The 15,428-nt window shown below is 31.5% G+C and overlaps 1 protein-coding gene across 2 annotated transcripts; it reads right to left on the reverse strand.

The window, feature by feature from the left end:
* Nucleotides 1-3,129: 3,129 nt before the first annotated feature.
* On the reverse strand, nucleotides 3,130-7,725 carry LOC149167753 (serine/threonine-protein kinase AtPK1/AtPK6-like). 2 transcript variants are annotated; one of them, XM_089431585.1, is made up of 7 exons: nucleotides 7,562-7,725; nucleotides 6,057-6,721; nucleotides 4,513-4,595; nucleotides 4,282-4,402; nucleotides 3,909-4,082; nucleotides 3,716-3,823; nucleotides 3,130-3,606 (listed from the first exon to the last, which is right to left on the reverse strand). In XM_089431585.1, exons 2-7 carry the CDS (start codon nucleotides 6,516-6,518, stop codon nucleotides 3,316-3,318), a joined length of 1,239 nt encoding a protein of 412 aa, XP_089287711.1. In that variant the 5' UTR covers nucleotides 6,519-6,721; nucleotides 7,562-7,725; the 3' UTR covers nucleotides 3,130-3,315. The 2 variants fall into 2 exon arrangements, with proteins under 2 accessions (XP_089287711.1, XP_089287712.1); XM_089431586.1 differs by lacking the exon at nucleotides 7,562-7,725 and having other exon boundaries at nucleotides 6,057-7,483.
* Between the last annotated feature and the right edge of the window lie 7,703 nt (nucleotides 7,726-15,428).

Raw genomic sequence — 15,428 nt, forward strand, 5'->3', positions numbered from 1 at the left:
AGAACATACATTGAGCCACACAAATTAGAATGAATGAGTTCAAGTTTTCTATGTGCTCTGGAATGAGAATAATGAAAATATTGTTTGTTGTGCTTTCCTAAGATACAAGCATCACATTACTTAATTTTTCTAGGAATTGTAAGCAACCCAGCAACACCATTTTTCTTCAACAAACGGAGGTTGTCATAATTCAAGTTTCCAAATCTAGCATGCCATAAAAGAATTGAAGGAAATGTACCTTCATCATAACGAGAACTATATGAAAGGTTTGTGCACGAGCAAAGGTTCCTTGTAAGTTCATAAGTCTTTCTTCTTCTATACCAATCATGATAAGTGAGTGATCTAATGCTTTTATGATCTCGCCCTTGCCATCAAATATATGAATGGAGTGTCCTTGCTAGCAAATGTGGACCAAAGAAAACAAGTTTCTCCTCAACTCTGGGAGGTATAAAACATCATGTAGAAAAAAGTCTGGAAGACCAGACAGTTTGAGCCTGATGGTGCCAACCCCTGATGGCTTGAGTTTTGACTTGTCTGCAAAGTATGCTGTTCCATCAACATTATCAATGAATTCTTCAAAGAAATTCTCTCCTAAACATCATGTGGCAAGTTTCTCCTGAATCAAGCAACCAAACATCTTTCCATGAAGCAAGTGAAGCATTGAATAAGTCTTCAGTTACTCCAATGTTGCAATGTGCCACAACATAATGAGAAAACTCAGGTGCTTTTCCTTTTCTTTTCCCTTTGTCAATTATTTTACCTTTTTCTTCTTTTCTTTCCTGCTCAATTTTGTTTCAAGGCAATTTACATGTAGATGCATCATGTCCATCTCTATTGCATTGTACGCAATGAAGATCATACCTTTCTCCTTGGAAATGTTTTGGCCCCTTGCCTTTAAAATTCTTCCTTCCTCTTCCTCTTTGGCCACCTCTTCTTCTAGAAGAATCTTGTCATGATTCTTCTTTTTTTGTGTGAGGCACAAAACTTCTTCATAAGTCCGAGAAGTTGTCTTCTTCCCAAAATCCTTATCTCTCCGCAAACTTCTCCTCAAGGGAGTCAAAGGTAATCTCCTTAAGGTTGCCACTTTTTTGCAATGACTCAAGATAATGTGAATAGGTGGGATATAGTGCCTTGACATAAGCTACGATAGAGATATCTATTTCAACACCAGTGGCTTTTATGTCATGCATAATGGATCTTACTTCTGAAGCAAAGGCAAGAGGGTCATCATTTTTCAACTCAAGATTGAGCAACTTGATCATCAATTGAACAACTTCAAGTTCAGAGTGCGAGTCATACAATTCCTTCAACTTCTTCAAGGATTGAAAAGCATTTGAAAATGAAGAAATATGATGACTCACCTCTTCATCTATTGACGCTGCAATCAAGGCATAGGCCTTGTTGTTGTTTTCGCAAATGGCAAGCTCCTTATCTGAAGTGGGCTTTTCTGGTGCATTGTCTTCTTTTATTTCAAAATTCCTTTCCACAACTTATTAAAAATTAACGTGCAATTTTCTTCCTCAACTACTCATGATAGTTCGCTTTGCCAAAGAAAACCACTCCAACAATAAATATAAGTAAATGCATTATCAAAAAATAATCTCTACTTTTGATTTAAAAAATAATTACAACCTTATCTTATCTTCTTGATAAGGTAAGAAATTGATAAAAGACAAAAGAGGCATATGTAACATGTAACCACTCTTCACTATAATAAGACACCACTCCTTAATATATCATGTACAATAGCCATTTCATTCAACTCACTTCATATATTATATGCCCATTACATATGGCTCAACATATAAATATTGTTTTCTAATGCATGAAACATAACCAACACATAAAGTGCTCTTCAATCTAATCCACTTAAACAACATACGTTCCAGCACACTTACCATTAAATACCAATCGGTCTCCATATGAATACATCATTCAAAAAAACTATTCAACACATCCTTAAAAAACCTTATACGCGGAGCAGAACTCACGTACCATTGCACGGTAAGGTTGTCATACCAACCAAATTCAGATTCACTGCATCCGCCTTGACAGTCACGATTTCAATCAACTTTTCGACAATTTGCAGGAGTTTCCACCAGCTTTAAGCCAGTCTTGACAATCCGCAACAGCTCGACCATTTGACATACAGAATAGGTTCGGCTTTCAATTTATGCACCACGGTCTTCAACTCGATTTAACCTGCATTTCGGCCATACAAGCTTCCTCTGCTTCTGTAACATTTTTTCGTGAGGAAAAACTCGAACGAGACCTCAAGGAAGAACTACCAGGTTCCCAGTTGTTGGGATCGGGGATCCGATTAGGTGTCAACAATATCAAAGGTACATTTTAACCATGTGTACAATTAGTGGTTACAAACAAATTCTTAATTAAAAAATGCAATTAGTGGTTGCAAACAAATTCAACAAATTCTTAATAAAAAAATGCAATGGCAACACGCATTAAAGATTCTAAAGGGATATTAACACTGAGAATTTCATGCTTCTTTATCAATTTCGTTAAAGCTCAACGGGTTAAATGGGGAAGAAGAAAAGGGGGACCCATCACTACTAGAATTGCCTCCATATAAAAGCATATGTTATGTCAACAACACACAGAATCTAAAGCATTTTGTACCTTCCAAGTTTGATAATGCTTTATTAACAATGCACCGAATGTGTAGCATTTTATTACTTCTTGTTGAAGACTCAGCATCAAAATCCTTAACAATGCACCGAATGTGTAGCATTTTATTACTTCTTGTTGAAGACTCAGCATCAAAATCCTTACTTTGAGATGAAGTATTCAGGTTGAAAATGATGTTTATAAGCCTTAGCAAAAACTTGTCCTGACGATGAACTACACTAATTGGTTCGAAATGCGTCGACAAATGTTTTATCTTGTGATTTACGCCGAAGAATTTCTCTTAAATTTAAAAATAGTTTCAAAATCATTTCAATTTCCACTATCATTTTGTTTTGAAATATATCCAATTAACATCATATATATAATAATATTTTATTTCTTTAATTTAATATTAACATTAACGTTGTATATTGCATCTCACCTATACACCCTTTACACCTGATAAATAGCATTTGCAGATTAATTTTGTTCAAGAAGTTAAATATTCCTCTCAATACGAATGACTGAAAGGGAGTTTCTCCCAATAAATAATGAATGAATTTTAATCCAATTTCTACAACATGATACAATTATTTCCCAAAACAGTTAAAATGGCAGAACTATAAATTAATCTCCAATGATTTTAGTTTCTTCAATGCTGGATGCGGATTCCTTGTATGGAAAAGAAGGCTAATGCTTCGTGTCATTGAGTTGGATATATGAGTAGTTTGTGAAATGATGTTGATCATTGTTAACTTTCGGAGTTGAAGGTGGTTCGTTATCATCCAGAGGCATATTGGTCCAGAAACAATCAAAATTAGCGGTGCAACAATTCCCCTTAACATCAGGCTTAAATGCTGGCTGTATCTGCCTGGCTTCCAGTTTCTTCCAGCTAATTGATTTGAACCACTTGTGTCCTTTGATCTCATCACTCCCACTTGCTCCACTGCCTAGCCGCTTGCTTGGATCCTTCTGCAGCAGCTGCACATCACATGCAGGCAATAACCTCAGACAACATGTCAACTGATCTAATCCATACAGAGCAATAACAAAAATGCAGGATTTGAAGAAGGAATGCTAAGAAACTTACGCCTTTCAGCAATGAATGGGCTTCACTGGTCAAAAATGGTGGCAATTTAACTTTATCCTTGATGATTTTATTTTGTACCTTCTGGCGGTTATTACCAGTGAAGGGAGGCTGCAAATCACAGAAAAGCTGATACTCAGATGCGAATTAACCAATGCAATGACAGCTAAAATTCTGCATATGTACAGCAGCTTACCTGTCCTGTGAGCATCTCATACAGAAGAATTCCAACACTCCACCAGTCAACAGCTTTATCATGGCCTTTAGCTTGAATAATTTCGGGTGCCATATATTCTGTAGTCCCACACATACTATTGGATCGACCTGACTCATCTACTTCCTTTGCTAGCCCAAAATCAGTCAACTTAACCTAAAATGTTGCCCAGTGGGGATTAGCAATTGTGACATTTTGAAATTGAAATAAGAATATGCAGCAAGAAGATTCCAAGACTTTGAATTAACAAAAGGTATAGGCATTGATTTACATTTACTATGCATAACTGTCTTCCTCAATGCAGAAAGTAACACTAGTCCTAATGAGATACTTTAGTCAGGACACAAGCACTTACATGGCCTTCAGAGTCTAGAAGAATGTTCTCAGGTTTAAGATCCCGGTGAACGATCCCATTTTGATGAAGGTATGAGACAGCAGAAATTATTTCCGCAACGTAAACCCGAGCTAAATCCTCACTAGAAAACACAGCAATTAGACATGTTACAGAAATAAACATCAAGCACCTTGAAATAAACATCGAGCCCTGCAAAACACGACGAAAGATGGATGGCGCATTGGAAGATACCTGAAGAGCCCTTGTCGTTGAAGTTGAAAGAAGAGATGCCCACCATTAATAAAATCCGATACAAGGTAAAGTTTATGTTTTGTCTGAACACATAGAACAAAGAAAGTTTAATCAGAAACGGTGATTCCTTGCAGCATAATCAGATTACAGTAAAGGTTTTGTTCGATTATATGAATCACATATTCACATGAAATAAACACACAGTGGAGAGACTAATGAATGTAATTCATTAATAACATGCTACAGCAAGAAGTTAGAACATATCAGGAAGCCCTAGGTTAGACTACACACATTTACACAGATGCCAATCCTGTGCATGCCATATATTTGATCACCTTGAAACTGCAAATACATGATTTACTCAGCGACCCTAAACCTAGAGTTTCTGAATGAACAACCCTAACCAAGGATAATGAGTTTCAGCCTGGATGATCCCCAAACAGGCACGGTTCCTGCAAGGCTGCAACTCAATATGCAGTCTGACATACAAGTCACGAAAAACTGACCAAAAAAAGGGGAACGTTCATTACCTAATGCTTAAATGTCAACTCTCGACACCAGAAATTCAATACCCATACTCTTGATCTGGAGTCAGTACAGACGGCTAAAGTGAAACATAGAACAGTGGCAAGTTTGAATTGATTCCAAAAGTATTATAGAATTTCGTGTTAAGTTGGATTGCATCAGCATGGTCTGAAGATTGTTTTGTCAAATTGGTAGTATAGCCGAAGTGTTGTATTTGGTTTGAGGTTGATCTGAAGTATTTATGAGGTACCTGTTGTTATTGTGCAGGGGACAGAGTGGATTTTTGGTTTAAAAGTCTGCTGTGTTGGAACTTGTATTAAGGGTGGAGATCTCAGCAATCGATAATGAGTGTTGGTAACCCTTGGGTTCCACAACGGCAATAAATGCATCATACATAATATCATTTATAAACTCTAAGACAGTTAGGTCATACAACTACCTACCTAACCTTACAATCGTTATCATTGATAACGAAATAGTCATTAATTCATAGAGTTTTTTTAATTTTATCTTTATTGCGCACCGGTAATTTAAAATACCTATGGCTAGAAATAATCCTGTGACGAAGCTGGAACTGTACCTTGAAAGAGTGTAATTCTGAAAGAAGACTAAACTAATCCACTTCTAATCCTATTAACTCAACTTGTACAGATGGCATTGTTACAACTTACAAGCATATAATTTTGATAAGATGCGGATCCTAGGTTAGACATCAGCTTGGCATTATTTCAAGGAAATCTGAGAATATAGCATTGCTCCCTGGGAGTTGTGATGATTAAGATGAAGATATATCACAGACATAATTGACAACATCAAAGATATATTTGACTTTCAATTTGTAGATCTGAAGTGCAAACTCCCTAAGGGATCAAAATTATTGGGCCATCCATGAATAAGGGACACATTCTACAGATGGATGATACAAGATGAGGGCACTAAAAGAGAACTAATATGCATCTTTGCATTACCAAAATGGAATTTAGAACATAACCAAAATTCAGAGATAAAGGAATTGGCACCTGGAAGGAGTATCTGAGCTGAACAATAAAGGGATGCACAATCCTTGTCATAATGTCCCTTTCAGCTTTTATGTACTCGGCATGATTCTTTTCCATAATTCTGTCTTTCCTCATAACTTTCATAGCATAAATCTCTGATGTTCCATTTCTTTTAACCTGGAACACCTTACCAAATGCACCTTGTCCAACCACCTTAAGCAGCTCAAAGTCGTCAACTCCAATGTTTTGAGTAACCTTGACTTTCGGTGCTCTGTCCTGTCGATTTATGGTTTGAGGATCCTGAAGCGAAGGAATTCCTCCGAAATTTTCTGATGAAGCAACAACAGGACCAAATACATCTGAAAATTCAATCTCCTCATATCCCAGTTGTCCATTGGATTCTTGAGAATCCAATGAAAGTCTTAAAATGAGAGACTTGCACTTGTGACCTCTGAGAACCGCAGACAGCCCTGCAGAAACCATTGCTATAGATACACCACAGAAGAAGGCACTCTGAGAACAGACTTGAGCAATTGGGCACTACCATACACCAATGCAAACTCAGGAATTCGTGGGAAAAGGCAGGTCAATATCCAAAAACAGAACCTGCCCCTGTCTCCCCTGTTACAGGAAAGACCATATGCAACAGAGTAGCTTGAATTCATATGGTAAACTTCTACTTAAACCTGCATCGCAGCAGAGCCAAGCAGTTTAGTTTTCAAATCATAGACCTCAAAAGAACGACAGAAAGAGCATCACATGTTATATTTGAAATACAGGGAAGTTGTAAGAAACAAATATTCAATTGAAAACTAAGACTCCAAAACAGAAAAAGAACAAGGTTCTAAAACTTCCATTTCATGGTGAAATAAAAAGCATGGAAAAAGAACAGAAAGAACCCTCCTTAAATTGGAATGGATTATGCACGGAAAGCAGATGCAGCAATGCAAAGCTTTTTTTGAACACCCATAAACAAAGCTACAAGCAGGCCGCTTGCAAAAGAGGAAATTTCACACCAGGCGTACTTTTTAAACAATAGCATACAAGAATTAAGAGGCAGGGACAAGATGTTAATCTTCCACTGGAGAACCAAATTTGGGATGCTGTAATTTCTCAGATAAAAATGCATGAAGAGGCCACCATTGATTCTGATTCCTTACAGCTTACATATGCGATATAGACATTTACACGCAAAGCCAAATATCTTACTGGGAAAGTAAATATAAAAATACCATATAATGATATATGATATTGATTTCAGAATTCAGGAAGGATTGTGATTCATGCCAATAAATAGATGGTGATCAGACAAAATAAAAAACTAGTCTTCCTCTTCAAAATATCTAATGCAAGGTTTGTTTTTATCCGGTTACAGAGTATTCTTCAGCTGAAAAATATACCAAAGAACTATCGAAAGCAAAATTGAGGTCCTAGGAATCGAAAGGACAAAGCATCGAAAGCTGAATCACTAATTCATTTATCAGAAAAACATGAATAAGTGATGAGAGGAAAATGTGAATTATTACCTGGGGAAAGTGCAGGAGAGGCGAAGGTTTTGCGTGTTGGCTTCCCAAGTTTGGTTTGTGCGGCACCTCTGGGCTATTCTTCCACGCATTCAAATTGGAATTTGACTGAACATATGCCTTCTCAGCAGGAATATCCGATGTAGCGTAATGGTCCTTCCCGCTTTCTTAATTTACAAAGCATTCAAAGAAAATTTGATATTTAAAGATTCCAAGTTGAGATGTTTCGGTATTTAAAGATTTTAAGTTAAAGGTGCAGTCATGTTAATGTAATATATACTTTATTTTATTAGTTTTAGATAAAGTTTGAATGAGACCGACTTGATATAAAAAGCACTTCATTTGTTAAATGGTTTTAGGTGAAAGTGTTTGGTAGAATATTTAATTAAATGGTTTTAGGTAAAATTGTTGGGTAGAATTTTAATAAACAAAAGAAGATTATAAAATGCATTTTTTTTCCATAAGGTTTTAGTTAAGATTGTTGAGTGAAAATGTTGTTGTTGTATTTACTCAAATTCAAATGATATAATTATAATAAGTTTATTTTTTTTAATATTATAATATTTAAAATAAAATAATTTTTTTAATATACTATTGAAATAATAAAATTTAAATATCTTATTTTAAATTTTTCAAAACAATATTAATAATATTTTTATTATATATAATAAAAACGATTAATATATTAAATATAATTAAATCAATCAAATAATATTTAACTTTTAAACCATTGATATATTAAATATATATAAACTAATCAAATAATATTTAATTTTCATAATAAAATGTTAATATTTTTCTTTATCGAATTTTAAAATATAATTTAATACTATTAATTGATGACACACTCTAACTGTAACAACTCTAAAATTAAAATATGCAATTAATTAGATCAATCATGTGATTAATAACTTATACATAACTATGTCATTAATTAACATAAAGTTTCCAAAAACATGAGCATATGCGAATATATCGACAATATTCCTTATTTGTGCTTTTGGAGTTGAACACTATTTTAATCCCGCTAATTGCAACAAAGTTTTGGGGATGACTCTCCACCCAACTGTAGGCTCAACTGCACATAATCTTTTTACAACTGGCCACCCTCGAACCCTCAATCAACATACTATTATGAGGGAACCCTTTCTCTCACAACACTTTTCTTCCAAGAGAATGGATGAATGAACGATGAATCTCATCTTCATATCGTCCATTATATATACCAAAAAATGGTTAGGGGTCTGCATGCACATATTCCATGTGTCAACATGCAACTTTTATTTCGTTATTTTAAGTTTTACTTAATTTAATATTTCTGCAACTTTTTATTTTAAGTTTTACTCAATTTAATATTTTTCTTAATTTAACTTTCTTATATTATTTTTTTTTTACTTTTTGTTCACTTTACTTATTTTACTATTTTTATAATTTACTTTTATATATATTTATTTAGAACTCTAGTTTATTATTTACTATTTTATTTTTTTATTATATTCTCCTCATTATTTATTTATTTATTATTATCTTTTATTTATTTATTATTATCTTTTCTTTATTGTTTATTATTTATTTACTTATATTTAATATTATATTATTATATTATTTTATTCATTATTATTATTATTATCATTATTATTAGGGAACATTACATACTACCCCACTTTAAGAAAATGTGTCCTGAAGTTAAGTTGAATCATTTAACATTTTATTTATTTAGTTATTTATTACTTCACGTTTTCCCTACACCCTTTGCTGAACTAGTATAACCAACAAACATCGGAAGTTTCCACAACATCTGAGAAATCTCAAGGAATATCTGTCATTTTTCCCACTTTTGAAACTAAGCATAAGCATCATTGGTCTGTACCATAGCCCAAAGCTCGTGTCTGGCTCAAATTTCATCTGTCCCAAGACAGACATCCAGTCCCAATACCCAATAACGCAGGGCATCTTGCAAGGTTGGCCCACTCCCTCCACACTCACTAAGGTGCACAACCCCCAACATCAAAGTCCTTACACCCCCACTAGACTTCGACATCCCAATCCAATATCAGACACTTTGCCTCCAATACCAGGCAATTAGCCTCTTCAAGATGGTCCCACAACCCCTCAAGAGTTGTCCATCAAGAGCTATACAAGACAAAGGAATCACTGGCATATGTAGTATTGATTGAGTTTGTCCCCAACCCATATGGTGCTACATATTCTCCCTCATAGGTTTGGGCTCCCACGAGATCATCAAATAATCGGACCTCTCGGCCTATTCATGGATTTCTTGTCAATCACCACAATTCAACATGTAACTAATGCATTAGTTATAATCACCGTATCAAAGAAAATAATCCACATGCCAACTCTTGCATTCCATCATGATAACTTAACATCATTGTTAATCACCACATTCTGAATAGTAAAGAACTACACACTCTTGCATATCATAAAATCTGCATGCAATTACCATAGGCTTCACATCATAAAATACCCTCATAAGTTATAACATCAACATATTTGCATCAAAGATATATTATGACATCACATAATAAATTAACCGCATGTCAATATACATCGTATCATAACGTCATGATCCCTATGCATATCATATCCGTCATGAACATTCAACATCATTATCATGACAAATAAATAAATAAGCACCACATATACATCATTAACCTCTCATCAAACTATATCCATTTACCACATACCATCACATCAGGAAACATCATTAGTATGATAATCATCTTAGTACTTATCAAATATAGAACAACAATACACTTTAAGCATTCTTATCATGAATAATTTGATTTACTTATATAAACGATGAATACTAACTATGAATTAAGATTATTCAACATCCCTCTAAAATTTATGTTATCTCATTAGTAATATTAGTGTCATGTTTTCATCAAGGTACCAATTACTTTTCAATAATCATTTCTTGCTCTTTCTATTAGGAAGTTTACCATTTACACCATAGGTATACTCATCTAATACATCTTTAAATTTCAAATGAGCCTCATCATCTTGAGCCTTAATCTCTTGTCAGATATTCTTCCTTCCCCAAGGAGGTTTTATTGAAATTCATTGTTAAGATATTATAGTTTGTACAATAATTTAAATCATCAATATCAAGTTAAAATTCCATGATCACTATACATATTTTGCTTATCCATTCTAGTACCTTTCTACTTAATGATACACATACACTAGGTCATCTTTGTTTAAGTTTGTTATCTTTCTTAATTAACTTGCATAAGGGTTTGTTGATCCCTAGTAATTTATCCATCATTGTGTGATTATCATTATACATCCTCAAAAGACCTACTTATCTCATCAAGTTCTCATCTCAAGACTACGACCTCACTTTTTTTTTTTCAATTTGTGCATATTTATCTTGAAGTATCATTATAGAATTTCCAACAACATATGTTCTTATGCTTCATGTTCAATATTTTCTCATTAATCCACCTAGTTTACTTCCTTTTCCATAAGTTAAACAATCGTTATCCTTGAAACATTTTCCTAGTTTTTCGCTTGTCATTTCTCACCAATTAGAAGTATTCACAAATTCCAATATTAACACTTTTAAATTTTGTAGGCCATCATTATGACCCTTACTAATCATGTTGTTTAATCCACTCATCAATATCCTTAGAGAAGTTTCGAATTGAGATAGGTCCCATAATTTATCCCTAGACATTATTACATTTTCACAGTTCCCTTCACACTTTAATGTTATGCACCTTAAGAATTGTATGAACTTTAATTAGCTACTCCAATCTTAAAATTTCATATTGTTGTTATTCATTTTAACACCATGCTCAAATATCACTGATTTTGGACTTACCATGAAAATAATACCTTAATGATAAGACATTTTCCCAATTTCTGCTCGTAAAATCTTCCCAATTTTTATTTTTAGTTTTTGTATTCCCGTCCTATAGTTTTTGTATTACCATAATTCCTACAACTCTAATGAACTTCATAATTATCACGATCATTAAACTTCATTAATTGTTATCAATGCCCATTGCAAAATCTTCCATCATATTCTAGGACAATTTATTACTTTTTGTTGATTTCTTATGCTTGTTTGTGAAACTTCCACTAATTCCCTTAAGGATCTATCGAGTATTATTATCTATTTATCTCATTATTCCAAGTTGGTCATGGTCACCACAACTACCATTCATTATCATTAATAATAAATTTGTAAGTTCCTCCATTGTCATTCATTCTTATATAACTTCATTAAACATATACCATTTAGATTACAAAGCAATCTTAAAACTCCATTTGTTTTCTTTTAATAATTTGTAATACCCTTATCTCCTTATACTTATTTTTCCACAATGCTAGTTGTTAGCACTATTAGTTCAATGTTGTATCATTTTCTTTCCCCTTTTTAAGATGAGATACCCTCAAAACAAAGTCATAACATCTTGAATTATATACTATAGGCACTTTAAATATATTCCACATCCACTTTAAATAATTTCCACATAAAACTCCCAATTCTTTATGGATTGTGTGACGTAGTAATGTTTTCCCTTTGATAAGAAAACATGATAATTTATAACATTACCTCCTTTCATTTATATCACTAAATTCTCACTTACAAATTACATCATTCCTTGTAGGTTGTGATAGTAATCATCATCCCATAGTTTCATCATAAATAAGTTTGAAAAGTTTGTTGTGGATTGGTCTTCATCTCATTGGGATATAAAAAAACTTAAAACACTTCAACCTTCCAATATTTCATTAAGTTTCCACAATGCATCACTCTAAAAGGTGTGCCTCTTAAGAAGTGCAAACATAAAGATCTTAGTGACAATGCAATTCCTATAGTTATTTTTTAATACAACCTCTTTAAGATACACATGACTTACATTAATTTCAAAACAATCAATTTGTACATAATCCACCTTAATTCACTCAAATATGATTTTCCACACCTAGTTTGCACAAGTAGCTTGGAAAATTTACTCTATTATTAGTCTGAAATGTTACTTAATATTGTATGACCTCTTCCTAATGTTCATAGTTAGGATTTCATTACCATTCTTTCCTTCTTCAAGGGGCTACATCCTTAGAGAAAAGTCAACCAACAAACTATCAATATTCACCATGAATCCAAAATTTCAATCACTCCATCTTATTTAACCAACTAATCCACATCATTATTACTAGGTTTTTGTTTATTCACTTCTCCTCAAATGTAAGTAATCAAATATGATCTCAATCCTTGCATCTTTTTTTTCATCTTTTCTTATTTTATTTTCTTAATTTAGTATTCAAATAAATTATTTATCAATTATTACTTTACACTCAAATTTCTTATTAAATCAAATATCACACTCATAAATATTATAAATAATAATTTTATAAACCTTCATACAATGAAATATTACAACATACTTCTAATAAATAATAAAATAGAATAATAACTTATCAATCCTAAGATAATATTTTAATATTAACTAAAGAAATTCAACCTTCATTACCCATTTCAACATAGTACTTTAATAATAATTAAACAAATTCAAACTCTTTCATCCAATTTATTAAATGGATGAAGCCACATCTTATAAATTTCTTCCCAATCTTTAAAACTTCTATCCATTTTTAAACTATATATTAATATTTATTCTACTTAACGCTCATTATTAATATTTAAACTAATTCTTTTTTATTTATTTATTATATAACTAGATTTACCTTCCTAAATAACAAACTCCTTCAAAAAAGAAATTTTAGGCACAAAGCTTTATTATCCCTAACTTTATTTAAACTAACTAATTAATTATTTATTTAGTGTAGCAAGAAAAATGTGTTGCTCACATGATTTGGATTTGCTTCAAAAGCACATGATTTGGATTTGCTTCAAAAGCTTTTAAAACCATGACGTTGAATTATTATGCGTTATTTTTATCTCATCCATGTGATTGATTCAAATGGAGGGAAGAGGGAGAGAGCCTTGGAGACAGGCTAATAATTTTCATAGATTTCAGATCTTTATTTTACTTTTTCTAACTTTTTTGAATTTTCAAAGATTCAAAAATATAATTTAATTAATAAAATTAGAAATAAATGAATCTAAAAAAATTGACATAACTAAAAAAAGGTATCATGTTTTACATATTAAATAATTGATATGATTTCCATGAAAATATATCCATAGCAAAAATAAAGATCATTATCCTTTTACAGTCCTCTAAACAAATTGAATTTGACATGTGTGGCTCAACATTATATATATATATATATATATTATCCCCATTACTTTTGCAAAAGCAATCTATTTCCCTTTTTTTAATATATTTATCCCATATATATATATATATATATATATAAAACTTGACCAAAATATAAACCTCTCTTAGAATGTTATTATATAATCATTATTCTATTTTTACAAATACATAAATTGTATATTATTAATAATTATGTGCCATAACAAATTAGCTAGAACTTTTCTCTAAGTTTTGAGTTTTGGTTTCCAGTTTGAGATATAACTTTAGTTATCAATAATTAATTTACAATTTAGAATATAAATTTTAAATATTTTAAATTAGCTTTTATTTTAGTTATTTCCAAAATAATTTTTAATTTAAATAATCATAAAGTTTAAGATAACAATCAAATAAATTTTAGTTATTTATGACCAGTTATATATAACTAACTTAAGATAACTTTTAATTCAAATAAATAATAATAATAATAAAATTTAAAATACTTTTAGTTAATAACTAATTTTCAATTTGAAATATAATTTTTAACTATCAATAACTAGTTTTCAATTTTGCACGCAAGTGCATGGTACAGCGGTCGGGGCAGTCGGTTCCTTCGCACCCCGCCCGCGTTCGATCCTCCATGGTGTCGCTGCACAACAACATTTACTGTTCCATTTACGAATGTATTCCGGATGTGACGGCTTAGATGTGATGGATGTCAGCTAGACTGATATGTATAATGTATAAAAAAGAGGGCCCCATATCGCTTCTTCTGGGAACTAGCCCCTATTAAAAAAAAAAAACTAGTTTTCAATTTGAAATATAAATATTTTTAGTTTTGTTTTAAATAATTTTTTACTTCACAAATAAATCACAAAGTTTATAATAATAACTTAAATATAACTTAATTAAACTAAAAAATATTAAAGACAAATTCCATCCCAAAAATAAAACAACTAATAAAATGTTGTATTGTTAAATGTCATCACCAAAAATTAAGAAATATGATTAACTAATATCGTTTATATTAACACACACACACACACATATACATATATATATATATATATATATATATATATAGTCAGTTTAAATTAAAAATATGGAGAAAAAAACTATTTATGAAAATAGAAATAATAGAAAAATGAAAAGAAAAAAAGAAAAAGAAAAAGTTAAATAAAAAGGAAATAAAACAAAATACAAAAAACTAATAACTAATAGAAATGGAAGTTACTAAAAAGCCCATAATAAGACCTCAACCAACCATTACAAATAAATAAATTTAAATAACAATAAAACATAACGAAATTTGAATTCCAAATGTTAAACTATGGATAACCGACATAAAGTTTTAGTAAAAAACAAATTAATACAAAACAAAACTGAATGACAATTATTTTTTATTGTAAACTGAATTGTGTTTTTTTAATTTTATTTTTAAATAAAAAATAAATAATAATGCATTTAGAGTATCCATGTTACTATATTGTAGAGTATGTATATACATCCAAAGATTATTTAAAAAAAGTTTATGTTCTTTCCTAAAAGCAATTATATTTATTTAATAATTTTCATAATAATTATTGTAAAAATAATGATATTTATTTAATAATTATTGTAGAAAAAGATAAAAA

This window comes from Pinus tabuliformis, chromosome 5_1, assembly GCF_031772625.1.
Source record: "Pinus tabuliformis cultivar Carrire ecotype Pingquan chromosome 5_1, CPIR1, whole genome shotgun sequence".
Classification (NCBI taxonomy): Eukaryota; Viridiplantae; Streptophyta; class Pinopsida; order Pinales; family Pinaceae; genus Pinus; species Pinus tabuliformis.

Coding starts and splice junctions, on each gene's coding strand:
- LOC149167753 (XM_089431585.1), bottom strand. CDS start 6,518: ATGGTTTCTGCAGGGCTGTCTGCGGTTCTCAGAGGTCACAAGTGCAAG. Junction 4,596..6,056: donor AGCTCAGATACTCCTTCCAG/GTGCCAATTCCT, acceptor CTATGTGTTCAG/ACAAAACATAAACTTTACCT. Junction 4,083..4,281: donor TTCTAGACTCTGAAGGCCAT/GTAAGTGCTTGT, acceptor GCAACATTTTAG/GTTAAGTTGACTGATTTTGG.